Source organism: Miniopterus schreibersii (genome assembly GCF_964146895.1).
Source record: "Miniopterus schreibersii genome assembly, chromosome: 10".
In the NCBI taxonomy this organism is placed as follows: Eukaryota; Metazoa; Chordata; class Mammalia; order Chiroptera; family Miniopteridae; genus Miniopterus; species Miniopterus schreibersii.
The window spans coordinates 1,484,228-1,511,280 of record NC_138110.1 but is presented as its reverse complement, the minus strand read 5'-3'; the positions used below and the strand labels follow the sequence as shown (position 1 = coordinate 1,511,280).

The window sequence follows — 27,053 nt, the reverse complement described above, 5'->3', positions numbered from 1 at the left end:
CACTTTCTGGTGCCCTTCCGGGGAACCCAGGGGGCGAGCACATCTATACACAGCTCCTGGAGCAGGGAAGTGTCAGTGAGGCTGATTCTTATGGCTGCTGAAAGTGGAGCCCGGTGCTGAGGGAGGGGGGCCCCATTAGCTGGGTGCACTGAGGACTCACAGCTGGAAGCAGCCTGATCAGGAGGTTTAAAACCCAGCAGAATGGGAGAGCTCCAGCCATGCCCTCAGCTGGCACAGCTCACTGTGGGAACCAGACCAGCACCCAGGAGCTCAGGGACTGGGAGCAGTGGGCAGAGGACAAGCCTCCAGGAATGGAGGCCTGGACCTAAAGACCAGCAGAAGGCCCAGAGCAGTGGCTGGACCCCTTCCCAGGCCAGGGGCACCCCTACCACTGTGGGCTGCTGTCCTCAGATGAGGGGGCCCGGGGAGACCACCTGCGTTTTTAGCATGAGGATGGTCCGGAGGGACAGGCCTCTTCTTGTTCGGGAAGGAGTGGTGCCTTCCCTTCCCTGCTGCTGCCCCAACTAGGCCACCCCTGGGCTTTTTCAGCCTCCAGGGCACAAGGTCCTGGGAAACCTTAGAGGCCATCAGGTCACCAAGGAACAGACAGTTTTGACTCATGCACTGCAGGGCCAAGGCCCCTCCTCTGGGAGCCTTCTGACCCCTGTGTACCTGACCCTGGGGCATCTGGGCATCCTGATGGGGGGGAGGGGCACAGAGGCTTAGGCTTGCCCAGGTGCTAGAAGGCCTGGGCTGGCTGCCCTGCCCCAGGTTCTGGACTCTCCACAGAAATTCCCCAAAGCTGCCTTCCTCCACTCGGCTCACCTTCCCAACAGGCATCCTGGTGGGCAGACTGGGCCCTATAAAAAGCACATGCACCTGGGATGGCTTAGAAATATGGGGCTTGTGACTCTCCATGGGGTGATCAGCCTGACTAAATGTGGATTCTAGGAGTCCAGAGGCCAGGGTCCAGAGGCCGGATGTCCCCTCTTATGGCCTCAGTGTTTCCCCCTGTGTAGGAGAGCCTCTCCCCTGGCTGACATTGGGACTCTGGTTTTGTGAAGAGCTGGAAGGAATCAGAAGTCACCATTGTGAGAGGCTGTCCCTGGTGGACTGGAACCCTTATGATAACAGCTCCAGGGGCTGAGTGCCCGCTGGGCTGGCCTAGTGCCCCGCCCCAAGCAATTGGACTCCTGCTTGGCTTAAAATGAAAGCCAGGCCCCTAGCTGCAGCCCAGCTCTGCCCCCGCCCCTCCCCCAACAGGTCCTTGCCTGAGGATCCTCCAGACCCCCCCCTCTCACCAGGACTGGGCCTGGTTACCTCCACCCTGAACACAATAGAGACCCTGCCTCCATTGACGTAAGAAATGTCCAAACCTGTAGAGAATTTTTATGAGATTTATTTGAGCCAAACATGATACTGCCAGGAGGCAAGATCTCAAATGCTTCCCAGAAATGACAGTTTTCCAGCATCTGGAATTAAGGAAGGAACGTAAGGAACTTTACATGGAGGTGGGAGAGATCTGGGGGTGGGGTGGGAGTACAGGATAGTTTAGAGTATGTGCTCCGGCTTTAGAAGGAGAGGTCAAAGGCATATTTCAAAGGTGTGTTAATCCAGATGCATGGCCAATGACTGGGCTGGCTTAAGGTGGGGAGAAGACTTCTGTGCCTGAGGCGTGACAACCGGCCACACCTGCCCATTTAAGGATTTACGGTCAGCTCACCCTGTGATACTCCTTTCTGTAGGCCCCCTTTTTTGGTCCACACCTCTTTGGCCTCCCTCCCTGTCTGCCTCCCGTTTGAACCCTCCAGGCACCTCCCCAGAGAGCCCATTTCGAGCCCTCTGCCAGAGCAAAGGAGGGGCTGATCCAACAACAGGCTGCTCTTAGGACCCCAGCCCCATGCACCTCCCTCAAGGGGCACCCATCGGGGCACCTCCCAGCTCCTTGCTGGGGTGTGAAGTTGGGGGTCCAGGCCTCCTAAGCCCAGATCCTCCACATGTCACTGTGTGTCCACACCAGTACCCACCACCCCATCCTCACCGCCTCCCTGCTCCATACCCCAGCCCTGGGGGAAACGGGCGATGGGTGGGGACTCCTCAGCACAGAGGGAGGGACCTGCAGCCACAGCCCCAGGCTTGGCATGCCCACCCTCCTCCCTCACAGGACCTAGGCTCCCGCAGGCCCCTCCCCCGACCTGGTCCTTGGGGGCCTGGCCAAGCTCTGGTTCCCATGGGGGGCAGGGTGAGGGCTCTGCAGCTTCTCCAAGAGGTGCCCACAGACGGCCTTATATGGCCAAGAGGCCTCCAAGCCCAGGAAGAATCTGATCTCTCAGGAAGAGCAGGGAAGGGGCTGTGGGTGAGCGATGCCTGGAGTGCCTCTGTCTGCCCCCAGCCTCCTGGGCCCCAGTGCCTTCAAGGGGCCAGATTAGCCCTCACCCCTGGCCAACTTTGGATCTGCAACTTCAGGGGCCTGACCCTGCTGGGGCTGCCGCCTGCCCCTCCAGCACCACACAAACCACACAAATGCCCAGCAGGTGTGGCCTTCCTGCCAGCCACTGGCCTGGGCCCAGCTGTTGCTGGGCCATGCCATGACCAGCCAGGCTACTGGCCCTCAGCAAGTAGCCTCCCCACCTGGGCTAGCCTGGCCTTGACTCCCCACTCAGCAGCACCAGGCTCCCCGCCAGGGCTCTGGCTGGGACTCAGCACCCCTCCCCCTGCTACACACACTGCCCCGCCCCCACCTCACCCTCCTAAGCCCAGCATCTTCCCTCCATCTCTCCACTGCTCTGTCTCTGACTCACCCTGTCTGGATCTCTCATTCTCTCCCTGTCTCTGTCTCGCCATCTCTCCCCACTATTGCCCTAGATTAGCCACACTCAGACACTTGGGCAGGCCTCGGACATCCCCACCTCCATGTCTGGCCTCTGAGCACCTGTGTCTCCTGGGTGTTTGGAGAAGGGACTTGTTTCTGATGTGGGGCAGCAGCCTGATCATAGGGGCATTTCCTGCCAGGCTTGCCCACACACCCACCCGGGGAGCTCTGGCCTCGGGCCCAGCACTTCCACTCCTGGGTACGTGCACAGGAGAGATATGAACGAGTGTCACACAAAATCTGTATATGACTGTTCACGGCAGCACCATTACTAACCGCCGCAATGGAAGCAGCCCAATGCCCATCAGTGGGTGAGTGGTAGGCAGAGTTCCTGTACCTGCTCTGACACATGCGAGTGGGGAGGCTGGCTCCTAGGGGAGGATGCCCAGTGACCAGGTGTTTGGAGTGCACCCCACCCACTCTCCCAGGTGAGGGAGAGTGTCAGCTGGACCAATCCCACCTTGGACAGGACTGTGGAGGCCGAGTGGGAGCTGTGGGGGTGTGACTTAGGTGGAAGTGGCCGCCCGTCAGGACTTCAGGTGGGGACGGTGGAGGCAGAGTTATCTCCGGGTGCCTGTGGACCACCCACAAAGCCCGCTGCTGCTCAGCAGCTGGTCCGTGCTTCCCATGACCAACAGGGAGGCGTGGGCCTGTGTTTAGGGCCACGGTGAACCCAAGACAGCCAACCCTAAACAGGGAATTGACTCAATCTGCCACAGAGTTTATCTGCAGAGATGGCTGAGTCACCACTCCCTACTGCCCTGTTTTCAGGGAGCATCCTCTGGGCCACGATCACTGTGTGAGTCTGCCTGCTAGAGCCAACAGTCCCCCAAGAGGCCTGACTGGGGGTCCCCTGGGGCCACCACTCCCATCTAAGGACACTCCAATTTCATAAAAGGAGGGGCTAAAGAATATCAGAAAGAGGGGAGGCATGGAGGTCCAGCTGGACCGGGCTGGCCTGGGGCCTCCTATCCTCCCTGCCCATCTGGAAGGCTTGGGCTCAATTTTTTTTTTTTAAAATATATCTTTATTGATTTCAGAGAGAGGAAGGGAGAGGGAGAGAGATATAAACATCAATGATGAGAGAGTCATTGATCGGCTGCAGCCCGCAACCCGGGCATGTGCCCTGACGGAATTGAACCCCGATCTCCTGGATCCTAGGGTAATGCTCAACAGCTGAGCCACGATCAGCTGGGCTTGGGCTCATTTTTGAATGGCAGGGAGCAGAGGGGTAGGCCAGGTGGGCCCCCCCAGGATACTCCCCCACCTCCTGCCTATGTAGAGGTGGGGGTGGGGCTCAGCTCCAGGCCTCTGTTTGCCTGGAGTTTCAACATTTACAAAACAGTCGTCCTGGGCTCTTCTGGGGAGATACTTTCTGGGAGATTGTAAACATGTGGAGACTCGGAGGGCTCCTCCCAGGCACTGGCGGTGGTGGGGCCTAGGGCCTAAAAACTCACCCCCCCACCCCCCACCTTGCTGTGTGACCTTGCCTCCCTGGGCCCATGAGCAAATGAGCTGTTTTCCTGCCTCGCCTCCACCATCTGACTTGGGCCCTTTGGCCACATGCAAACCTGTGCCAAACACCCAGTGCCCTCAGGCCTGGGCTGGGCCAGCACCTAACGTGCACTCCCTAATGCCATGCTCATGGAGTGGGGCACCGATGGGAAGACTGAAGATCAGACAGGCTATGACCCTGCATGACACTTCACCCCCCTTACCCCCCCTCCCCCTGCATCAGGAGGCTCTGCTGTTGACCACACAGGGCTTATCTGCAAGGTGCTCATCCCTATTCTGAAAGGTCTGCTGGCGGCCAGACCTGCGCCCACATGCTCTCCAGCAAAGCTGACCCTGAGTGTCCTCAGCAAGGCCCCAAGGCCCTGGTTCCAGGAACTGCAGGAGGTTGACGTAGCCTGTCTTCCTGCCTCCCCTATCTCCTCCAGGAATGTGCTGAGCCCCCCACCCCCTGCCCACCCAGGGGAGGAATGTGGCAGAGGTTGCTGGGAGCTGGGCCCTGGGGGAGAGGGTGGTGTGGAGCCCCACCTTTCGAATTCCCAAGGCCAAAAACAGACCCCACCTGCCCCCCTGTCCCTACCCCAGTGTGCCGGGCACTCCGAGTCTCCCTCTCAGCCCCGTCACTGCATGACAATGTCCCCTCCTCAGAGAGGCCTTCAGCTGGGTCATCCCCCTTCAGAGCCCCAGACCAGTCACTGTTGGCATTCTAGGCCAATGCCTCCCTGAGGGGCTGTCCTGGGCACTGTGGGGTGTTTAGCAGCATCCCTGGCTTCCACCCAATAGTAGCCAATAGCACTGTCCCCTCCCCCAGTTGTAACAGCCTAGCATTGCCATGTGTCCCGGGGGAACTGCCCCAGGTGAGACCCGCTGCCCTAGACCCTCCTGAGATGAGATGTGTATTGCTTCTTCCCCAGGGCTCTCCCTGGGGACAGGGGCTAGTGCCCAACCTAGGGCCAGGACAGCCTCTGGCCCCACACAGCCCCCAGCCCACAGCCACCTACACGAAGTCACAGCAGGTGGAGGGGCAATAGCACTGCCTGGCTGGGCTCTGCTGACATCCCAGGGCCTCAGAGCCTCAGCATCCGCAGAGCTGATGGGGAGGGGAGAAACTGCTGGGGGCCAGAAGAGCTGGGTGGGGCAGGGCTAGCCAGACAAGCCTCGCCAGGCCCACTCACCTGGGGCAGGAATTTGTGGGTAAACCATTGCCTCTGGGCGTGTTTCAGCAGCTGCTGACACCCAGCTGGCTTGGTGCTTGGATGGGGCCCAGAGAACAGGCACTGTCACCACCCAGGGGCCTGAGGACTAGGGCCACCTTCCCCTTTAGTCCCCCTCTGGGCATCACCAGGGATGGGAGAGGAGATGGGACCCCCAAACCTGCCTGAAGTCCCACCGTTAACCCTCCTCGAAGCTCAGCACGGGGGGGGGGGGGGGGGGGGGACAGGGTCCTCTCCTGCACCTCACTCCTCTGCCCCCAGAGCCCGAGGCTGGGTTCAAATGCCCCCTGGCCCTGACACTGCGACTTCGGGGAGTGACTTCCTCTTACTCAGCCTCCGGCTCTGTTCTGTAAAATAGACTCATTAATTACCCCTCGCTGGGTTGCTACAGGGCCTTCTTTTTTTTTTTTTAAATGTCTTTATTGATTTCAGAGAGAGGAAGGGAGAGAGACAGAAACATCCATGATGAGTCATTGATCAGCTGCCTCCTGCACGCCCCCTACTGGGGATCGAGCCCGCAACCCAGGCATGTGCCCGCACCGGGAATCGAACTGTGATCTACTGAATCCTAGGGCGATGCTCAACGGCTGAGCCACGCCCAGCCGGGCCACAGGGCCTTCTTGACGGGGCCTCAACCAGGTGCCAGGCCAGTGGGCCCTCCCGGGGGCCTCTGTGGCCCCCAGCACACTGCCATGTGGCCGCTGGGCACGCCTGTTCCTGTGAGCCCTGCAATCAGGTTCCATCACCTGGTACCAGTGGCTGTTTGTTGACTGGCAATGCTGCCTATTCCTCCAAAGGCAGAAAAAGCCAGGGCCTGAGGAGCGTCCCAGGTCACCTCCCAGACAAACAGCCCACAGACCAGCCGTCAGACCTGATCCCACTGGGGCAAGGGCTGGGTGTGAGTTTCTCCCGAGCACTGGTCTCCAGGTGCAGACCTGACGTGGCCTTTCTCAGCCCATCTACCCTGACCCGGCCCCTAGCTGCCCCTCTCCTGCTTGACTCTCAGCGGCACCGCGAGGGCAGAGTGAACAGCTTTGACCTCCTGGTGGGGAGACTGAGGCTCAGAGAGAAGGGCCGGGGGCCAGGGCTCTTTCTGCACAGGGTCAGAGGTCAGCTGGGGGGCCCCCCACAGGCCTGGCCTTGGGGTGGTCTGTGCTGTGCAGCCTCCTCCCCTTGGACCTGAAGCTCCACCAGGTTTGGCTGAAACCTCTTGGCCTCGGGCCAGAAAGGCGAACCCTTGTTATGTCTTCTGGGACAGGCCAGCTGGACGCACTGTGTGCTCCTGGGACGGAAGTGCCTCCTTTCCTGTCACTAGGCTCAGTCCTCTAGCCAGTCCCCACGGGAGGGGTTAGAAGGTGGGGTGTCTTGGGTGTTCCCCACCTCACAGTGTCTCTCTGCCGGGGGTGGCCCAGGCAGGGGGCTCTGTCGGCTGGCCATCCAGGGGGACTTGGTGCAGAGGCCAGGCCCCAAGGGCCTGCTCCGGAGCACCTTTACCTATAACCTGGGGAGGAGCCTCCTGGGAGCCTCCTGGGGAAGGAGGCTGGCCCATCCGGACCTTGACCCAACGCCAGTGAAGTCAGTAGTGAGCTATGGCCTGGTGGACACGGATGTGAAAATCTAGGGGGTGGGACGCCTAGGGTTTGCGCTCTTTATTATGTGTAGGTCATATCTCAATGAAAAACATCTAACAAAATACAATAAATAAGGTGGTAAAAGAAAATGACAAAATAAAATATTTGAACCAAAGTAAAATAGAGGGGAACGGGATGCTGGCCCGGTGCACCTGGTTCCCCGGGCTCTGACACCAGTGAATAGCGCCGCCGCTGGCCCCAGGCTCCCCTCAGGCCTGACCCACGTGTGTCTCCCTTGAGCCTTACCCACACTGGGGAGGGCCAGTGACTGCCTGTGTCCCTCAGACCAGAAGATGGTCCCGAATAACCACTGGGAGGCAGTGGCCCCAGCACCTTCTTGGTGGATGGCTCATGGAAGCCTGCATGCTCTCACCTTCCATGGTGCCCTCTGGGGTGGACTCTGTCAAGAGCCAGCCCTCCTCCCAAGAGAAAGGAGGGCAGGCTGGAGGGGCCAGTAGGCAAGGCTCCTGTCCAGGTCCACGTGGCGGGAAGCCTGTCCTTTGGCCCTGACCCACTGCTCACCCTGGGCCCCCGCCTAGGCCTGGAAGGAAATTTCCTCATTTGGAGCTGTTCCCTTCCACACACAATGCATTTGGGGCTGGCCTGGCCCTGCCTGGCCCAGAAACAGCTGACGTGGGAGGAGGAGGGAGCCTCCCCTGGAAGTCTGCACAGGCACGTCTGAGAGCCTCCTGTCTGTGAGGTGAGCCCACAGATGGTGCTGAGAACCGGCAGGGGGCCACACACATCAACCTGATAGTACTGGCCACTGTCACCTGCCTAAGCAGCCTGAATGGGGACCTGCATGAGATTGGGGTAGTTACAGTGTAGCTCCTATAATTAACAGTCCAGGATTCAAATCTACCCATGCGACCTGGGGCCTCAACATAATAACAATAATGATGGTGATTGTGATGATGACGGTGGTGATGATGATGGTGATGATGGTGGTGGTGGTGATGATGGTGATGGTGCTGATGATGATTGTGGTGATGGTGACGATGGTGATGATTGTGGTGATGATGGTGATCGTGGCAATGATGGTGTGATGATGGTGATGGTGTGATGATGGTGATGGTGATGATGACGGTGTGATGGCGGTGATGATGAAAATGATGGTGATGGTGTGACGGTGATGATGATGGTAAGTGCTAGCACACTGAGGGCCTACTGAGTGCCATACCAGTTCTGAGCCCTGCATGTGTTAACCCTGTGAATGCAGACAACCCCAGCCCTGTGGGATTGTGCTTTTACCATTGACCCCACTTCACAGCTCAGAGGTAGAGGCAGCCAATTAATTTGTCCAAGGTCACAGAGCCAAAAGGCTGAGGGAGAGTAGAAACTCCACCTGTAATTCTGATATGAGATTGGCGGCCAAGGTTATGCAGAGCACTTTGTGGGTGGAAGGTGGGCTGGAAGAGGCGTACGTTCTAGAGTGGACAAGGGGCATTCAGGGACCTGACTGGGACTACCCTGCTGAGCAGCTGCTCCTCAAGCCTCTGGGGGCTGCCCTGGGATCTACAAAAAGGGCTTAGCTCAACACTGTCGTCCCGTGCCAGGTTCTCCTGCCCACCATGCCCTTCGTCCCATCTGGACTCTGGCTCTTTCCCAACCCACCAGCAAGGGGCTAGGGGCCTGGAGCCTGAGGGAGATGGCTCAGCCCCCTTCAGCTAGCAGGGAAGTAGGCAGGGAGCAGGCAGGTGAGCCTCTGCCCTTAGGCTGCATACAGGGCCACTTGCATGTGCAGTAGTGCCTGCGGGGGACAGCGCGAGCAGGATACGGCGACATTTCTCCCAAGCTACAGATACCTGGAAGTCTGCTGCCCCTCCCCTACAGTTACCAGGAGGCCCTGAAGCTCAAGTCCTTCCCCTCCTCCCTTCTGTTTGTGGGATCTGGACGTTGGACAGCAGGGCTTCTCAGACGGGTTCCTCCAGATTTCATGTTCAAGGGTGGGGAGCAGTTTTCCTTTGAAAACATGGCCTTGGGACCCCGCCCCAGGGAGAGAAGACCGTGATGCTTTTGCGTGTCCATGTATGTGTTCCTATAGTCTTAAGAAATTTTAAAAAAAATATATCTTTATTGATTTCAGAGAGAGGAAAGGAGAGGGCGAGAGGGAAATAGAAACATCAATGATGAGAGTCATTGATCGGCTGCCTCCCTGCCTCCTGTATGCCCTTGACTGGGGATCGGGCCCGCAACCCGGGCATGTGCCCTGACTGGGAATCAAACCCTGACTGCCTGGATCCTAGATTGATGCTCAACCGCTGAGCCACGCCTGGCTGGGCAAGAAATTTTTTTTAATGTGGTAAAATATAACATAAAACTCACTGTTTTAACCACTTTTAAGTACACAGTTCAGTGGTATTAAATACACTAATAACATACTACCACCACCACCATCCATCTCCAGAACTTTTTCATCTTGTAAAATTGAAACTCTATCCCCATTAAACACTCACTCCCCTGCCCCCTCCCCCAGACTCTGGCACCCACCATTCTACTTTGATTTTGACAACTCTAAACACTGCATATAAGTGGAGTCATACAGTATTTCTTTTTGTGACTGACTTATTCCACTTAGCATGTCCTCAAGGTCCATCCATATGCATGTGTCACAATTTTCTTTTTTATGCTGAATAATATTCTATTTTATATACTTAACACATTTTGCTTATCCATGAGCCTGCTGATGGGCACTTGGGAGGTTTGTTTGTTTAGCTACTGTGAACAACAGCGCAGTGAACACGGGTGTGCAAACAGTATCTGTTCATGTCCTTGCTTTCAATTATTTTTAAATGTTTTTATTGATTTTAGAGAGAGGGAGGGAGAAACATCAATGTGAGAAACAGCGATAGTTTGCCTCCCATACGCACCCCAACTGGGACTGAACACAAAACCTGGGCATGTGCCCTAACTGGAAATGGAACCCATGACCTTTCAGCGCCCAGGACAATGTTCATCTGAGCCACAGTGGCCAGGCCCCTGCTTTCAGTTCTCTTGGGTGTATAACCAGAAGCCGAACAATGGGGTCACGTGGATGGTGAATGTGTGAGGACCCCCACGCTGCTCTCCACAGCGGCTGCACCATGCTATTCCCACCAGCAGCTCACGGGGCTCATTTCTCCACGTCCTCGCCAGCACTTAGTTGTTTTTTCCTCACAGCACCCACTCTACTGGATACTATAAAAGGTGAGGTGGTGTCTTTGATTTGCATTTCCCTGATGATTAGTAATGTTGAGCATCTTTAAATGTACTCATTGGTCACTTACCTTTGGTGAAATATCTATTTGAGTCCTTTGTCCATTTTTGAATCAGGTTGTTTGTTCAGTTTTAGAAGTTCTCTATGTATTCTGCATATTAATCCGTTATCAGATGTATGATTTTCAAATGTTATCTCACCCTGTGGCTTGCCTTTTTACTCTGCTAGTGTTTTTAACACACAAATTTAAAAATTTTCATCAAGTCCAATTGTCTTTTTTGTTGTTGCCTGTGCCTTTAGTGACATATCTAAGAAGTCATCGCCAAGTCCAATGTCATGAAGTTTGTGACCTAGTTTTCTTGAAAGAGATTAAGGTCTTACATTTAGGTCCTTGATCCATGTTGACCTTGTTTTGCATATGGTATGAGGTAAGGGTCAGCTTCCTCCTTTCGTATGTGGATGTCCAGTTTTCTCCCGCACCATGTGTTGAAAACAGTCCTTTCCCCTTGGTCTTGACACCCTTGTCAAAAATTATTTGATTGTACATGTGACGGCTTATTTCTGGGCTCTCTATTCTGCTGAGTACTCAAGGAAGGCCCTCTGCAGACCTCTGCCTGCCACTCTGGTACTCGAGCTGCTTGTCTCCTGTCTTCCAGCTACAGAGAAAATTCCTCTATCACCAGGCCCAGCTGGGCTCACCCACAGGCAGACACACACAGGCAGGCCAGCTATGCAGATCCCCAACCACGAACATAAGTTATGTGCCTGCATGTCCTGTCTGTGCACATGCTAAGGGTGTACATGCTAGGGATGCATAGCACCCGCCTCTCAGGGCTACAGGAGCACTGAATGACCTTCCTGGAGGACACCGGGTTCAGCGATCTCACCCCTGACGCCCAGCTGCTGGAGCCCAGTGGAAGCAACAGCAGACACACTGGCCACAGGAACACCGATTTCCAGGTTGAGAGGACTTACAGCCCCAGCTCCAAGCAGGACCAGATGCTAAATCCTTCCAGAGTCATGAAGTTGGCAGTGACTCAAACCGGGCACTGTGAAGCCAGGCTGACCAGGATTATTTACACATTCAGTCCCACACGAGCAAGCAGACCAGGTCCAGAACCCTTAACTACCACCAGAGACCCGGGTGGGGAGGTGAGGGGGTGTTTCCACGCTCAGCCTAGGGCAGTCCCCATGGGGCAGGCAGGATGCACTTGGTCTCAAGCCCGCCCTCGGGGGGGGGGGGGGGGTGTTCTGTGTCACCGGGAGATGAAGTCCCAAGCAGATGTTTCAGCTGACTGCCCTGCACACGTGTCACACGGATGTGGGGCAGGGGCTCTGGGAAGTCAGCTCTGCACCCTGGGATTTAAAAATGTTCTTTATTGGTGGATCTTGGCACCGGGACTCCGGAGGGTCGGAGCGGGGTGGCGGCGGAGGTCGGGGTAGCGCAGGGCCGTGGGCGTGACCTGGTTCTGCCTCCAGGCGTCGGGCCTCCGTTCTCCCAGCGTTGGCCTCCAGGTCCCAGGACGGAGTCCCACCCGCGGAGGCCGCACGGCGCTGCCGCTCTCTCCCCGCGCCTGGGGCCTGGCTCTGCCCGCGACACCCAGGAGGGCTCCTGCTCGGCTAGTACCGTGGGGACCGTCCCCAGCACTAAGTCTGGGCTCTGGCACCCGACGAACACGCCCCCGCCGTTAGCACCGCGAGCTGCCCTTGCCGACGTCGGGACAGGGCGGGAACCGGGACCGCGGCGCGCCGGGGTCGCCTGCCCGCCGGATGCGGCGGGGACTTCAGCCCGCAGGCAGCTCCTCAGAGCCACGCCCCACCTTCGCTCCCGTCAGCCCGCCGGAAACGGAAGTGCGCCACGGCGGCCGGCCTAGCTCCGCGCAGGCTCTCCGGGCGCGCCGGGACCCGGAAGCACTCGCCGAGGCCCCGCCCCGCCCGCCTGGAGCGCTGCCGGGGCGCGCAGCTCGCTCTTTCCGCGGACGCGCTCGTGGTGGTGGCAGCAGGTAGGCCGCGTGGCCGGGTGCCGGCGCCGCGAGGCTCCGGGCGGGGGCCTGGCGCGCGGGGTCGGGTGAGGGTGAGGCCGCGGTGCGGGGACCGGCGTCGGGGGCCGGGCTGAGGTTGGGACCAGGCACGGGGTCCGGGGTCCGGGGTCCGGGCGGTCGGGGTGAGGTTGAGGCCACGGCGCGGGGACACTGCTCGTCCTCACGGCGCCGCGCGGGGTCTCGCAGGCGCACCCTCGACATGCAGAACGACGCCGGCGAGTTCGTGGACCTGTACGTGCCTAGGAAATGGTGAGCGCCGCCCGCGTCCCGTGCCCACCTTCCCACCCCCTTCACCCCACCCGTCCCGCTCACTGCATTCTCCCCGCAGCTCCGCCAGCAACCGCATCATCGGCGCCAAGGACCACGCGTCGATCCAGATGAACGTGGCCGAGGTGAGCCGGCGGCGCGAGGGCTTGGGCGTGCGGAGGCGGCTCCGGAGCAGAGGGCTCGAGGTCTGGGCTGGCCCCGGGACCGACGGAGCCCAGACCCCAGGTTTAGGCTTAAGGCGCTCGAGTCCCTGTCTGGTGACCCTTCTTCTCCATCAATAGGTCGACAAGGTGACAGGCAGGTTCAACGGCCAGTTTAAAACCTATGCTATCTGTGGGGCTATTCGCAGGATGGTGAGTGTCCCGGGCTTGGCTCACTGGGGGCCTTTGAGGGGGGAATGGTGTCTTCTCTTTCTCAGGCCTGAGGCCATTTGTTGGCAGAATGGGTTTATGTCTCTGAGACTAGATTGAGCTGTCCCTCTGTTCCGGGGGAGGCGGGAGAAGGGTGCTTAAAGGCCCTAGGCAGGGCCATCCTTTTACCTTGGATCTTCCCAGTTATCACAGGCCCCGCCCGCCTCCTGCCCAAGTCCTCCCCCTGTCCAGTGAGACCAGAAGAGTGCCCACAGCTAGGGCTGGGTGGTCCCCGGTGGACCTCCTGCCATCTAGGGGCAGCAGGGAACATAGTTCCAATGTGTTTTCTCCCAGGGTGAGTCAGATGACTCCATTCTTCGATTGGCCAAGGCCGATGGCATCGTTTCAAAGTAAGAGGGCTCACATTTGGGCACAGGATGGGACTTCTGTGGAGACAAGGCTTTAATGTCGTTCTTCCTTTTGTTTAGGAACTTCTGACTGGAGAGCATCACAGATGTGAAATTTGTTATAAATAAATAGTGGAAACCCCCTTTGTTTGTTCATTGTATGCTGGTAGGCATGCTCTGGGCTCTGGAGGGTCAGGGCTAACAAGTCTGCTATGAATGGGTGACGAGGGGCCAGCCTGCTGAAAGGACACAACCTATGAAATATGCTGCAAAACCAAACTTTACTTTAAAGCACAAATACAAACACCTGTGACAGGACTCGGTATTGAGGTCAGATAGTTGCTTAACGCACATTTAAAATCCACAACTGCTACTGGGCTCTGAGGGAGTGGTACCAGGCCTTGGACACCCTTCAGATGCCTGGGCTTGTTCTAGAAGATGGGGGTTCAGGCCAAGGTTTGGCTTAAATACTGGCGTTGCTGCAGGGATTCTTTAGTACCACATGTAGCTCTCAGCATTACTAAAAAAGACGTACAGCAGGAAAGGTTACAGACAAAATTGGAAGACAACTAAATCTTACTACGTAAATGTGCGATCTTAAATTACTGTATCAGTTGTTCTAATGACTATAGAAATTCCCAAAGAGATAGGTCCCTCGAGGTGAAGTTGTAAACGAGGACATATGTTTTGCAAATCCCTTACAGTGCTGAAACAGAAGTGTCCTTGAGATGTATGGTGGCAGGACAGGTTGCTTTCCAGAAGTTGCTGGACCTAGCAACTTACACTCTCTGATCCACTTGATGTGCAACTGGTTTAGGGGGCCAGCTTGGAGAGGGAGACACCACAACAAGGTTGGGACACAGACACAGGCTTAATTCTCCATCCTGTAGTCTCCCTTAGCCTGAATGTATGGAAGAAGGAACAGCAAATGGGTGGGTGCACCTCTGCTGGGGTCTAGGCCAAGTTGCTGGTGGTTGGGTGCTGTGTTGAGCAGAACTGGCCTTTCTGCCAAAGCACCAGCCCACACAGAGAATGCAGGGTGGGGGCTGACCCAGGGCCCCTCCAGTGACAAGTCTGTAGCACAATAGGGAAGCAGCTTGATGGCCCAGGCAGAACGGCCATTTCCCAGACTAGCTAACTTGCCAGTCCTTGGTTCTTAAAGTGTTTTTGGTGGGGCAGCAAGCTGGATAACTGGACATCACAATTCGTGCAAGGACGATGCAGACTTGGGAAAGCTGCTGAGCGTGGACCTGCTGAGTGGCGTGATGCACCAGCCAGTTGGCCTAGACAGCCTTGGAAAAAAGGCATTGAGCCGACAACCCTCAGGGTGGGGGGAGGTTCTGTGAGGTGGGGGGTGGGGCTGTGGTCAGTCTCCTCCCAGCCTGAGGATGAAGTGTGGTTGCAAGTCACAACTTCACACCTCATTTAACCAGTTTGTGTTCCCTTAGGAGAAAGACCTACAGAGCAGAATCCCAAATGACAATAAATAGGATGTTTTTCTGTCACAATATTGCTTAGTGAGATCAAGAGCCACGAGCCAGCAATGCAGTCATCTGAAGGTTCAGAGTGTCGTGGGCCAACAGGTTTTTCCTGGTGAGGTGAAGGGCAGTCTTCACATGGAGCAGCTTGTTTGCTGAGGCCTGTTGGAGTGCGTGACACTTTGGCATCAGGACTTCACAGTGACATGATGCTTGGAAGAAGAGAGGTCCAAGAGTAAAAACTGGTCAAAACAAACCAGGAGGCCGTTCTTGTTGGCTCTGCTTGTGGATGTGGGGAGGGGAGTGGACAGGGGGGCTGGGTGGGAGCCAGGCCATGGGTTGGGGTGTGTCCTACAGCGCTGTTTCCATATCCAAAAATCTGAAGTAGTCAAGCTTAATGCTTCCATATGTTAACTTCAGCAACTTCAGTGTGCTCAGCAGCATGTGGAAACACTGACTGCCACTGTGACGCCAGTGCAGTGGCTACGATGATATGTGGAGGGCAAGGCAACGCAAATGAGAAATATGCCATGAAGTCAAGATCCACGACATAAATCAAGGGTCCTGGTGCCAGACCAGTCTCAGGCAAGTGAAAAGAAACTAACAAAGCCCACACTCTGTTCACGTAAGAACGCAGGAATACTCAGAAACACCATGGGTTGTGGTGCACTTTGGAATGGAAGCCAGGGTCCCCCAAGGAAGCAAGCGTGTGAAGGCAGGACTGGCATGTCCCAGCTGGGAGGGTGCAGCAGTGGGGTGGTGGTGCACTTCACTGCCTGGGAATAGCCCCTTGGCCTACAAATGTGGGTGCGCTGAGTGGCGTGGGCGCCAGAGGCAGGCTGGGCAGTGTCCTCGACTAGAACTGCTGCGTGAGGCGTCTGTAATGAGGTAACACCTGGTTCTCAGGAAGGTAAAGAGCAAGTTCCAAGGCCACAAGCACTGTGAACTCAAACCCAATTAGATCCCGTCTGTTGAACCGAAACCTTTCTTCTAACTTCTGTGTTGAAGAAGAGAGAAGGGTTAAGCGAGGTCACCTACTCTGGTTCTTATCTAAGTTAACAGGTTTGGGAGTGGGTGACTGGTCCCACTCCAGGTTAACTAGTGGGGCAATGACCACTCTTCCCAGGGGTGGTGCCCAGCATTACAAGTGCTGGCTGGGGTGACACTCATTGGGGGCAGTGGTGGGTTGGGATGGAATGGTGGCTGAGGTGGGGCCCGGAGGCAGGGTGGGGGTGGGGTGGGGGGCTGCGAGGTGGGGCTAGGGGGTGGGGTGGGTCCAGCACACTCACGTCTATGAGCTGCTTCACTTCGTTCTTGCGGAGGTCGCTGCTGATCTTGGCAGCGAGCAGCACGCAGGCGCCTGCGCACAGCTTACGGTTCTGCTTGTTGAGCTTGCCTTGCAGGACAAGCTTCTCGAAGTACACGTAGGCCATGGACACGGTCACAGGCTCCAGGTTGCACTCCTCAGAGAGGTTCCGCATCTCGCGTTTTAAACTGCAGGTTTAAATGGAAGTCAGGTGCTCTTGGGGCTGCAGAGCACCACCCTTTCTGTGACACAGGGACAGGCATTTGGGCCATTAGAACAGCTCTGTTCCTTCCAGGCAGGCCCAGCCCAGCACTAGGGCCTACAGCTTGGTGGGCTAGCAGCATGCTGGTCTTGGGCTCCATTTGCCCCTTGGCTGGGTCCCACGGCACACTATCCTCTAGGGGCCACCACAGATGACAGAGTCCTTGTTCTCCTGTGGCAGCAAGTGGACAGTGTGGGACTGCGGGGAGGACACAAGTGCATAGATGTTGAGGTGTGGGTGCACTGAAGTAGCATCTGGACCACCCTAGGAGCCCTGGAGCTGTTGGGGTGGAGGTGTTAGTGGGATTCGACAGGGCAGGACCCCAGCGAAGGGCAGTGACCAGGAGCCCTGCCTCAGCCCGGAGCTCTAGCACTTGTGAGGCTGTGGGCAAGCCACCTTGGCCCGAGAGTTCGTCTTCTACCAAATAGGGACAATGGTGGTACCCGCCTATGGGGTGTCCTGGGCACCAGTGAGGACGGCTCAGCAGCTGTGAGAAGTAACGAAGTGGCCCGACGGACAGAGGCGTGCATGTGTGTGCATGTGTGTGTCTGAGTGCACATTAGTGGCCTGGTCAGAGGGTGGGAGGGGGCATCTGGATCTGTAAAGCTCAGGAATCTATGGGAAATGGGAAGAGAGATCAATAGGACCTCAGAGGATGACACACATTAAAAGTAGGTTTAGGGGCCTGGCCAGGCGTGGCTCAGTGGTTGAACATTGACCTAGGATCCAGGAGATCGAGGTTCGATTCTCGGTCAGGCCACATGCCCAAGTTGCGGGCTTGATCCCTAGTCAGGGGAGTGCAGGAGGCAGCTGATCAATGACAACTCTCATCACTGATGTTTCAACTCTCTCTCTCCCTTTCCTTTCCTCTCTCTGAAATCAATAAAGATATATTTAAAAAATAATAATAAAGGCACAAATTAAGAAAAAAAGTGGGTTTTGGGGATGTCCCTGGGTTGGCCTTGGCTCTCCCTACCTCCTAATTTTGCTCAGTGTTAGCCTGACATGTGGGAACTTCTCCCGGAATGTCTCATTCATGTCCTTCTTGAGATCGGAGGGCTTCACGTATTCGATCACCGTGGTCTGCAACAGAGAGGGCAGCAGGGTGGGGCCAGGCCACTGTGAGGCAATTTCACGCAGCTGGGCCTGCAAACGTGAATGCACTGACCCTTCAGAGCTGCATCAGGCCTGTAAGAATGACGCATCGGGATGGGGGGCAGTGGAGCTCAGGATGCATGTCGGGGACCCAGGGTGTGGAGCACATGGGCTAAAGGCAGGGCTGACCCCAGGGTGGTGCTGCTAGCATTGCTCTCTAGCCTACTGCACGCCCCCTCCCCACAGTGCTACTGGTGTCCCAGAGGGGAGCATGTCAGCCTTGCCCTGGTAGTGCTGGGCTTCCCCGTGCTGGGGCAGTTTGCCCACAGCCCACCCACCGGTGCCGGGGGTGCAGCAGTGCGGGTGGGCAGCCTGGTGCTCACTGTACCATGTAGGAGGCGAAGATGAGGACTCGCTTGTGCTTGCCGCAGGGCCACTGCGGGTCATCCAGCAGGTTGGGGTTGTACTCCAGGGGATCCCCTGCATCACTCCCTGCAGGCAGAAGGCAGCCCTGACCCACCAAGAGGCACAAGCTCTGGTCCCCGGTTTCCATCAACCCAAGCCTCAGCAGAACCTACGTAGCACCCGGGGAGCAGCTGGGGCTGCAGGCGTTGTCCAGGAGCAGGAGTGATCCTCCTGGAGTCTGGGAGGGCTCCAGGCATGGGTGGAAGGGAAGGACATCCTGATGAGGATGGACCTGCCCTCCACCCCCAGAGCCATCTGTGGACACAGCTTCTCTCCACTGCCTGGCTGGGTGTCTGCTCCCTTCTGTCCTGAAAGGCTGTGCCTGACTCCACACGCAAGCCCGCCTCTGTTTAGACTGAGAATGAGGGCTCAAATGTGACTCACTGCTCTGCTGCCCCTCAGGGTCACTGGCCTGGCGGGCATGGCCACCTGCCCTGTGCCCGGGCACCCAGTTAGGGTACCTAGCTCCGTGCTGGTGGGCGCTGACTTGGCAGCAGCAGGTTTGTATCTCGACGCCGGCAGAGCCCGGGGGACGCTGGGACGTGGCTGGGGTGGTGGGCCGTGGCTCTCTGTCTTTTGTGCAACCAGTGCATTGGTAGGGTACAGGAACTTGGCATAAGACACAACCTAGAAAGGTAAGCGCATCTGGGTCAATCCTGCTCCTTCTTGCTGCTGCGGGAAGCCCCCCTGCAAAAGCTCCCCTCCTTGGCTCAGCTCAGGCAGGAGCTGGATGCTGCTCACTTGTGTTCTCAGTAACAAGAACATTCCAGAATGTCACCCCTGCCAGCCTTATCTGGAGCTGTAGCTCAGGAATGTTCTCCCTGCCTCTGATGCCCTTGACCTCTGACTACCAGTGCCAAAGGCCTGTTCTTATAGGACTGTGTGGCTTGCTCCGACTGGCCCCTTGCATTTTAGAAGATGAAAGGGAAGCACAAGCCCGGCTGGGCGTGGCTTAGCGGTTGAGCATAGACCTAGGATCCGGGAGATTGCGGTTCGATTCCTGGCCAGGGCACATGCCAGGGGTTGTGGGCTCAATCCCCAGTAGGGGGCATGCAGGAGGCAGCCAATCAATGATGACTCTTTCATCATTTATGTTTCTATCTCTCTCTCCTTTCCTCTCTGTGAAATTAATAAAGATATATTTAAAAACAAAAAACGGAAGCACAACTTCACATGCTCATTTTCTCCATAAGCATGAACTCTGCATACCTGCCTATCTGCCCGCCCACTCGCCCACCTGCCCTGACCGTGTGCACAGCATTGGCTCTTGCCTTTCCATCTGCTCCCAGCTCCACACCTTCCAATTCAAAGACCATCTCAGAAGAAACAGACACGCCGCCGGACGGATGTCTCTGCTTCTGGCTGTCCACCCTCAGGTCACTGCAACACACAGCACTGAGAGCTGCTGTCTCCCTCTGCCCTTGAGTGGGCGGGGCAGCAGAGCCTCACCTCACAGGTTGTCCACACAGACTCGAGGGCACATGCAGCAGCCACTCTCATTGGAAGAACAGTGGCACTAGCATCACCAGGAACACGATGAAGAACGCCTGTCTAGTCTTGCTCCCTCCCTAGACCCAGCCACTTCCTGTTAAAATGCCGATTGGCAGTGATGTGGCCCTGTAACCCTGCAGTCTCACTGGGCGGTGCCATCCCCACCCTGAGCGCCATCTCCTTCTTCCCAGGTTACACACAGGACACAGCTGTCTGGACTGGTCACAAGGATGCATGGCAGTGTCCTCATGAAGAGGAACATCCCAGCACTGACATTTAGGCAGCTCAAACAAAGGTAAGATGTGGACACACCCCTTCCTGGAGAACCAGGAAATGGGCAGAGCTTCTGAGAAAATTTGGTGGTAGCTGATGTGCTGACCACCTTATGAGGCCATTGAGAGCCCATCGAGCCCAGCCCATGCCTCCCTGGCTCACTCACCTGACCCGCAGGCCTTCTCCATAGGGCAGGACTGAGAAGGCTGCACACAGGGACCGCTTGGCACAGATCAGCACGATCCTGCAGGGAGGGTGGGGTCAGAATAGGCAGCAGGTGTTTCCCAGGGAGAATTCCTTCCTGCCTAGACTCCAGTGACGGGAACTGCCACAGGTACTCAGGGGACTCTCAGGACAGGAGGCCCAGCAGCCAGGGCTGGGGGTCTGGCTGCCCCAGCTCTCACTGGTCCCCCACATGACGTGCTACACAGGAAGGGTCTTGACTGGCCCCATGTGGCATGGTGGCAGCTGGAGGTCAGGACCTTAGTTCATGAGGTCAGGCTTTGGAGGAAACATGAGACAGATGTGTGCCCAGAGGGCTGTTTGGTTCAGAGAGCCCCTCCTCAGCCATCCTGGGAGGTGGGAGCCTAATAGTGTCAAAAAGCATCCTATTCAATGTCCCAAGCCAACGTGGCCCACTAGGTGCCCTCACATGGAGCTAGCGGCAGGAAAGTGAGCATTTCACCTCTGGAAACGGCTCTGCCCAGCCAGGCCCCAGTCAGCAGGGAGGACAACAGTGAGACTCGCCCCTTTTCTGGCTGGGATAACTGGGCACTTGGTGCCCACTGAGGGCGGCCTGGCTCTCAGGCCTATCCAGCACCTGCTCTTCAGCACTAGGCCCAGCCCGTCATGCTGGGGGGGTCCAGGACTGTCCAACCTACAGCCACCACTGGGAGGGTAGATGCCTGGCAGTGTGACATCCAGTGGGTGGCGGAATAGTGTGGGGACCCTTTGGGTCCAGGTGATGAGCTCAGATGCCTCAGAACTGGCAGAGTGGGGCATGAGAGGCAGGGGAAACTGAGCCTCCAAAGGCTGCACCTGCTGCCACTGCAGTGGTTTGGGGCAGCTGGGTTTGGGCGTTAATCCAACCTCCCCCTCTGAACTTCTGGATGAAACCAAGCCTTCTGTCCTGGATATGTCCCACCATGTCACCTGCTCCAACGTCCCTTCAATCAGTACCTCCTCTCAGTCAGGTGTCTCGGGGGTTCCAAGGAGGGAGGGGCAGTGGGCTAGCCATGGACCCGGGGCTTGGTTAATTTGGAGGGAGGCCAGTCCACTTGGAAAGGGACATGGATGAGCTGTGGCTCTAAACACCTCCCTCCCTGTGGCTCCAGGTCAGGATGCCCCCCCCCCCCCATTTGAGGGAGGACATGATGGGCAGCCCATGCCGGCTAGTACCTGCTGTTCTTGGTGTCATACTGTCGCATGTTCTTGATGAAGTGAGTCTTCTTCAGTCCCTTGTGTCTGGGGGACCCGGGTATGTGCTTGGTTCTGCAGGTGAAAAACAGGTTACTTGACCCTCTAGGACCTTCTCTGGCCCCCAGAACGAGGGGCTGTGGAGTATGCAGGGCCTTAGAGCTCTAGTAGGCAGCAAGCAGGATCTTTACCTTTGAACTGAAGGACATCCCACTGTGTCTTCTAGGAACTCAAGGGAGCAGCGCTGGGAGGTGACTCGCCTTCTGTAAAGAAGATGCCACAGGGCTCAGAATACACACCCGGAGGCAGGATGAAGGATGAGTCAGGCCAGGGGGCAGGCTGCAGCAGCAGTCCAGCCAGGATGGTGGGGCAGGGGGTGAGGGGGGGCTGAGGGAAGGAGTGCACCCGGGGCCTCTGCAGGCAGGTGTGCTGCCAGCTCAAGGGGCAGCAGGAGGAGCCTGTCGGGCAGATACCCAGTGTCCTGAGTCCCAGGGTGGGGGCTGTGGAGGGTGACAAGACAGAGGATGCCAGCTGAAGCTGGATGTCAGGGCTGGTGCCAAGAAAGGAAGCCGCCTGGTAGAGAGGGGACCATCCCTGGAGAGGTGTCTGTGACCTGCCCTGCAGGGCTGGGTTCGGAGGCCCCACAGAGCAGCCCCAGGGGACTTTCTCAGGCTCATTTCCTCAGGCAATTTCCCAGCTGTGCCTGATGGCTCCAGCATGCTTGGGACCTCATTTGCAGAGCCCAGACCAGCAGCAGGCCCCATGGAGGTGCTTGGCGGATGCCCTGGGCCCTTGGAGGCCAGCTCTGCAGTGCAAGCAGCACCCCTACTCCCCAGCTGCCTGGCCTCTAGCCCAGCTCGCTCCTCTGGTTAACTCCAGGTTACTGCAGGGATTGGTGCCACCCATGGTCCATGTTCACGCTGAAATCGGTTCCCAGTTGGTTTCACAGACCTTTGTCTGTGACTTTCTTCTACATTCCCTTCCTTGTGTTTCATAGGTAAACTCAATCCTAACAACTCGATCAGCTGGGCAGTTTTACTACTCTCAGTTTACAGGTGAGGAGACTGAGGTACAGAGCTGGGAAGGTGGAGCTGGGCCACTCCGCCCCCTGCACATGGCTCTGCATCCCAGATTCTGCCCCGCCTTGAGGAAAGGCTCCTGTCTGAGATCCGAAGACCACCCAGACTGAGTAAGGGGTCCAGGGAAGGGGCTGTTGTACGTGGGATTTGACCATCTGAGAACAAGTGGCCCCTCTTTAAAGTGAGAGCTCTAATATATCAGGCACCTGACAGGTGCCAGCACCAGTGACTTTGAACCCGCCCCTGGAGCCCCTGGAGCCCCTGGAGGGAGTGTGGCCCTGCCCACACCCTGACTTGACTTGTGACCTCTTAGATTGCAGAGGAGACCCTGGGCTCTGTTAGGCAGCCCCACTGGAGGGGAGGGTAAAGGAGGGGCAGGGTGAGTAGGGGAGGGGCTGCAGGAGGAGCCGGGGGAGCCTGTTCTGACCCACCTAGCAGCCCAGAACCTGGCTATATTGTGGATATTAAATGTTGAAATGAAAACAACACTGTGTTAGAAATCTTAGGAGTAAAATAAGGGTCCTGGTGGCTTGTTCAATGACTGAGCAGAGAAAGCTGTTCCAGACTGAGCCCTCAGTGTGAGACACAAACTCCCAGCTGTGGACTGAGCCGTGAGCACTCCCTGTGCAACCTGGTTGTAACCAGGATCTCTGCTCGCTCACCTGGCCCCCGCCACTGCCACCCTCACTGAGCCCTGGACACTCATCTGACTTCACAATAGCCCCTCAGGCAGGTAGTGCTTAACTCAAGTCCATTTCATGGAGGAGTAAACAGAGGCTCAGAGAGGCCAGGCCACCTGCTTAAGGTCGCAGAGCCACTGAATGGGTTAAACCACCACACTCACGACACAGATTTCAGGAAGAGAACCTTAGAATTCTCTCCATCCCTAAAAAACAAGTCTAAAGCCAGTAGCTAGCAGCCACCTTTGTTGGGCTGGTCACCCCTATGCACTCAGCAGCAACTCTCTGCTGAGGCCTGGGGAGCACAGAGAGAAATGGACGACCCCATCCTTGGGGCCTGTCTGTCACGGGAGGGGAGGGACCCCCAGACACAACGGCTTGGCCCTGAGCTTGGCAGCAGAGCCTAAGGAAGGAGAGATTCTGCACAGGCAGATGCAGCTCTCGAGGGCAGGAAGGACAGCTGAGTGGGGACTTGAAGACCAAGTAGGAGGGAGAGGCAAGGAGTAGAGGGACACAGGACTGTGGTGGGTGCAGTGGGAAACCCCAGGGGCACCCGACTCAAACCACATCCCACCCTCAGTGTCTTCCCAAGTTTGGGCCTTCCATATGCCCTCTTCAATAACAGGCAGCAGTGCCCCTCCTGCCAGCGTGGGTCCAGGGCAGACTGCTGTCTGTTCACAGGGTCTGGCCCACAACACAGGTGCCCCAACTGTTTGCTCAAGGGACACCTAAGACGACATGTGGTCTGCCCAGTACTCACACCAAGAGAGGAGAGCAAAACCAAACTTGCAAAGTACTCGATGCAGCCCTCCCAACCAAAAGACCCTTGGAGGAACCCCATCGCCATGATCTGCCTGAGGGCCAGGGGCTGGAGGCGGGGACACCAGTTCAGTAGTAATGACCTCTAGGTAAGAAGGGCCACCTTTGGACTCCAGGGGATGGCGGGCACCCTCGCAGGGCTCTGCACTCCGCCTCTCCAGCACACCTCCAGGGCCAGCCTGAGCGTGCACACCTGCCTGGCAGCTCTGTCCTGCAGGCTAAAGGCCAAGCAGTGGTCTTGGAGAAGGGGCTGTGACAAGCAGGTAGTCCAGGTGCCCAGGCCCAGGAACCCATCACTCCTCAGGGTGAGGGCTGCGGGCGCAGGTTACTCCAGGGTCACCCCAGGGTCCTGAGGTAGGGGCCAAGGAAGAAGGCACAGACTGCAGGGGCTGAGCTCAGGGGTGGTGGTCGCTCTGGGATGGGCTGAGGGGTTCCTAGAGATGGTATCAGGGCAGAGTAACTGTCACTTGGGATGTAATAGGGCCAGGGAACACTGCTCAGAGGGGACCGTGGGGCCAGGGGCCAGCACAGAGGTAATGGGCCACCAGGGACGGGCAGCCGTGGCGCAGGGACAGTGGTCTGGCCTGGTGCAGAAGACTCTGAGGCTAGATGCCACAGGGAAGGGTCGCCCAGTGCAGAGAGTACAGGGGACATCAAGGGGCACCTGGCAGTCTATGTCCAGGGGACTGATAACACTGTGCCGGGAGGGGTGTGTCCAGAGGTGACAGGCCTGTCTGGGGGCTGATGAGGGCTGACCTCATGTCATGGTCAGGGCACTGACAAGGTTGAGAGGACCATGACTCCATGTTCAGGACTGACAGAATTAAGGGGACTATGACCCCTGGTCTGGGGACTGACAGGGCCCGAGGGAACCCCAACATTCATGTCTCAGGAGTTGACAGAACCCCGGATAACTGGGCCCGGACATCTTAGACCAATGGGGCCCAGGCTATCCCAGTCCTGCGTCTGGGGCTCACAGGGGATGGGAGGCACCTCCTGCCCCCCAAGTTCTGGGCTGACGGGTCACCCAACCTGGTGTCACGGGACAGGGCCCCAAGTGCGGCGCAGACGGGCCCGCCCCCCGCTGATGACCCCGGGTCGCCGCGCCCCTGCCCCGCCCCGCCCCGCCCCGCCCCGCCCCGCCCCGCCCCGCCCGCTCACCTCTGGCGCTGCGCGTCCAGGCCGAGGCCGCCGGGCGCCGGGGCCGGGCTGAGCAGGCCCTGGGGCGCCGAGGCCCTGGCCGCGCCGCCGGGCGGGGCGGGGGCCGCGGGATCGGGCCCCGGGGGCGGCGGCGGCGGCGGCGGCGCGGGCGGCTCGCGGGCCTCGGCGGGCGGCGGCGGCGGCGGGAGGTTCTCGCCGACCGGGCCCAGACTCGGGGGCCGCCCGTCCAGGGAGATGTTGTTGAGGAAGAAGAGCGCGGCCTGGCGGCGCCGCGAGTCCCCGCGCCTCCGCAGCGCCTGCGGGGGGGCCCTGGCGGTGGGGCCCGGGCCGGCGCCGTGGCCGGGGGACGGGCCCGGGGCTCCTCCCGCCGCGGCCGCGGCCATCCTCTGACTGAGCCCGCGGGCCGCCCGCCGCCGCCCGCGCGCACGCGCCCGCGCTCCCCGCCCATTGGCCGCGACGCGCTCTCATGCAAATAAATCGCTGCTTCGCCCGCTCATTGGTCAGCGCGGAGCCTGGGAGAGCCGCGGGGCTCGAGGCGGCTCCCCTGGGTCTTAGAGGCGGGCTCGCCGCCCTGGAGGGGTCGGGAGGCGCGGTCCGCTCGCCCGCGCTCCTGCGGTCCGGCCCCGAGCGCAGCGGCGGGGTGACGGCCGGGCTCGAGTCCCCGCCTCGGAAACTGAGCTCTTGCTGGGCTGCGACGTTTGTGGTCAGTCTCCGTTGAGCCGCGAGTGTAGGCTCCAGCGCACCTCCCCTTGGGGTGTGTGCCCGCGCGGGGGCTGAAGCTGTGCCACCTGCTGTGTCGGAGGCCCTTCAGTTTGCAAACTGCCATCTCTTTGTCCCTTCGAGGAGCCCCAAGTCTCCCCGGAATGGCTGGCGGTGCCCCCCGGCCTCGCTCGGTGAAGAGACGCGGTGGGAGTGAAGGGTCTGGGATGGCAGGCGGGCTGGGACGGGCCTGCGCCGCCCTCCGCAGCCACGTGACCCAGGCCTCGGTTTTCTCTTCTGGGCCCGGGCTTCCCTGACTTCAGAGCAGATGGCTTCATGCTGGGGCGCTGCCTTCTGGAGCCCCCGTTTCCCCCTGTGGGCTTACCCTTCAGTGGGGACGTGATTTCAGCTCCAGGTATTGTCAGGATGGAGCTGTCCCTGCAGCGGAGGTCACTAGTGCTTGTCTGCCGGGCGTTTGCCGTTTGGTTATACAGCTTAGTGAATGCTTCTGTGTGTGCTGCCCTTTGCCCCACGTGGCCCTGGCCTGCACGGCTCCTGTCTGTCCTGTAACCTGCATCAGGCTAATGGGTGGGCGCTGTTCTGGTTGGGGGGGTATGAACAGTCATTGCCACCATCATCATCTATCAGGCCACCCTGCATGGCCTGCTCCCCTTCGGGTCCCTTACCCACCTCTCACCGCAGTGTGTCGTCTCCTAGTTACTTTCATTTGTCAGCACAGGCGGGCTCCCCCAGTGCCCAGCCTGTCCTCCTTCCTTTCCCTCTGCCCTTCCAAATTGCCCGTGAGGCTCCACCACTCAGGCCTGCAAGTCAGATGTGAATGGAGCACACAGGTTCTGTTTTATTTGATTTTGAGGAAAATCAAAGTCACCTTCCACAACTGGGAGATTTCATGTGCAATGTGCACACTGACCCCTAGTCTTCTGTCTTGGGAATTTAGTCCCTCAGGCCTCTCAGAGCAAGGTGGGGAGCAGTGCCCCCATTAGTCAGGCCTGCATCCACAGTTTGCCCCAGGTCTCACCCAGCCCAGTCATTGCCCTGTGTCCTGCCTTTGATCTGGAAGGGGCAGTTCTCAAATTTCATGTGTAGGGAAGTTGACCCTTGGATCTTAAATCCTGATCCAGTGGGTCTGAGTGGGCCCAAGAATCTGTTTAAGCTCCTTTCCTGGAGGCCTCTGAGACACACCCTCTTGAAGAGACAATGGCCGAGGGGGCAGAAAATTCTGAGTGCCGAGGGTGGAATGCTGGGTGGGCTCCCTGTGGTCATGCAGAGAGGGCTGACCAGTCAGTAGCAAATGTAGGGCCAGGGACTCAGGGGTGT

At 58.1% G+C, this 27,053-nt stretch overlaps 2 protein-coding genes across 4 annotated transcripts; one reads left to right on the top strand and one right to left on the bottom strand.

Annotated features, from left to right (window-relative positions):
* Positions 1–10,009: 10,009 nt before the first annotated feature.
* RPS21 (ribosomal protein S21) lies at positions 10,010–13,633 on the top strand (the record flags this gene model as incomplete). 2 transcript variants are annotated; one of them, XM_081150358.1, is made up of 6 exons in its annotated part: positions 10,010–12,428; positions 12,654–12,716; positions 12,796–12,859; positions 13,016–13,087; positions 13,439–13,494; positions 13,573–13,633. In XM_081150358.1, the coding sequence occupies exons 1-6, from the start codon at positions 12,196–12,198 to the stop codon at positions 13,580–13,582; spliced, it is 498 nt and encodes a 165-aa protein (XP_081006484.1). In that variant the 5' UTR covers positions 10,010–12,195. The 2 variants fall into 2 exon arrangements, with proteins under 2 accessions (XP_081006484.1, XP_081006485.1); XM_081150359.1 differs by lacking the exon at positions 13,573–13,633 and having other exon boundaries at positions 12,348–12,428; positions 13,439–13,498.
* Positions 13,634–13,753: 120 nt separating this feature from the next.
* CABLES2 (Cdk5 and Abl enzyme substrate 2) lies at positions 13,754–25,405 on the bottom strand. Of its 2 annotated transcripts, none has more exons than XM_081150356.1 (10): positions 25,017–25,405; positions 21,469–21,540; positions 21,260–21,352; positions 20,028–20,105; positions 19,369–19,492; positions 18,559–18,724; positions 18,021–18,124; positions 17,514–17,620; positions 16,259–16,463; positions 13,754–15,966 (listed from the first exon to the last, which is right to left on the bottom strand). In XM_081150356.1, exons 1-10 carry the CDS (start codon positions 25,397–25,399, stop codon positions 15,826–15,828), a joined length of 1,473 nt encoding a protein of 490 aa, XP_081006482.1. In that variant the 5' UTR covers positions 25,400–25,405; the 3' UTR covers positions 13,754–15,825. The 2 variants fall into 2 exon arrangements, with proteins under 2 accessions (XP_081006482.1, XP_081006483.1); XM_081150357.1 differs by having other exon boundaries at positions 19,369–19,477.
* Positions 25,406–27,053: the final 1,648 nt, after the last annotated feature.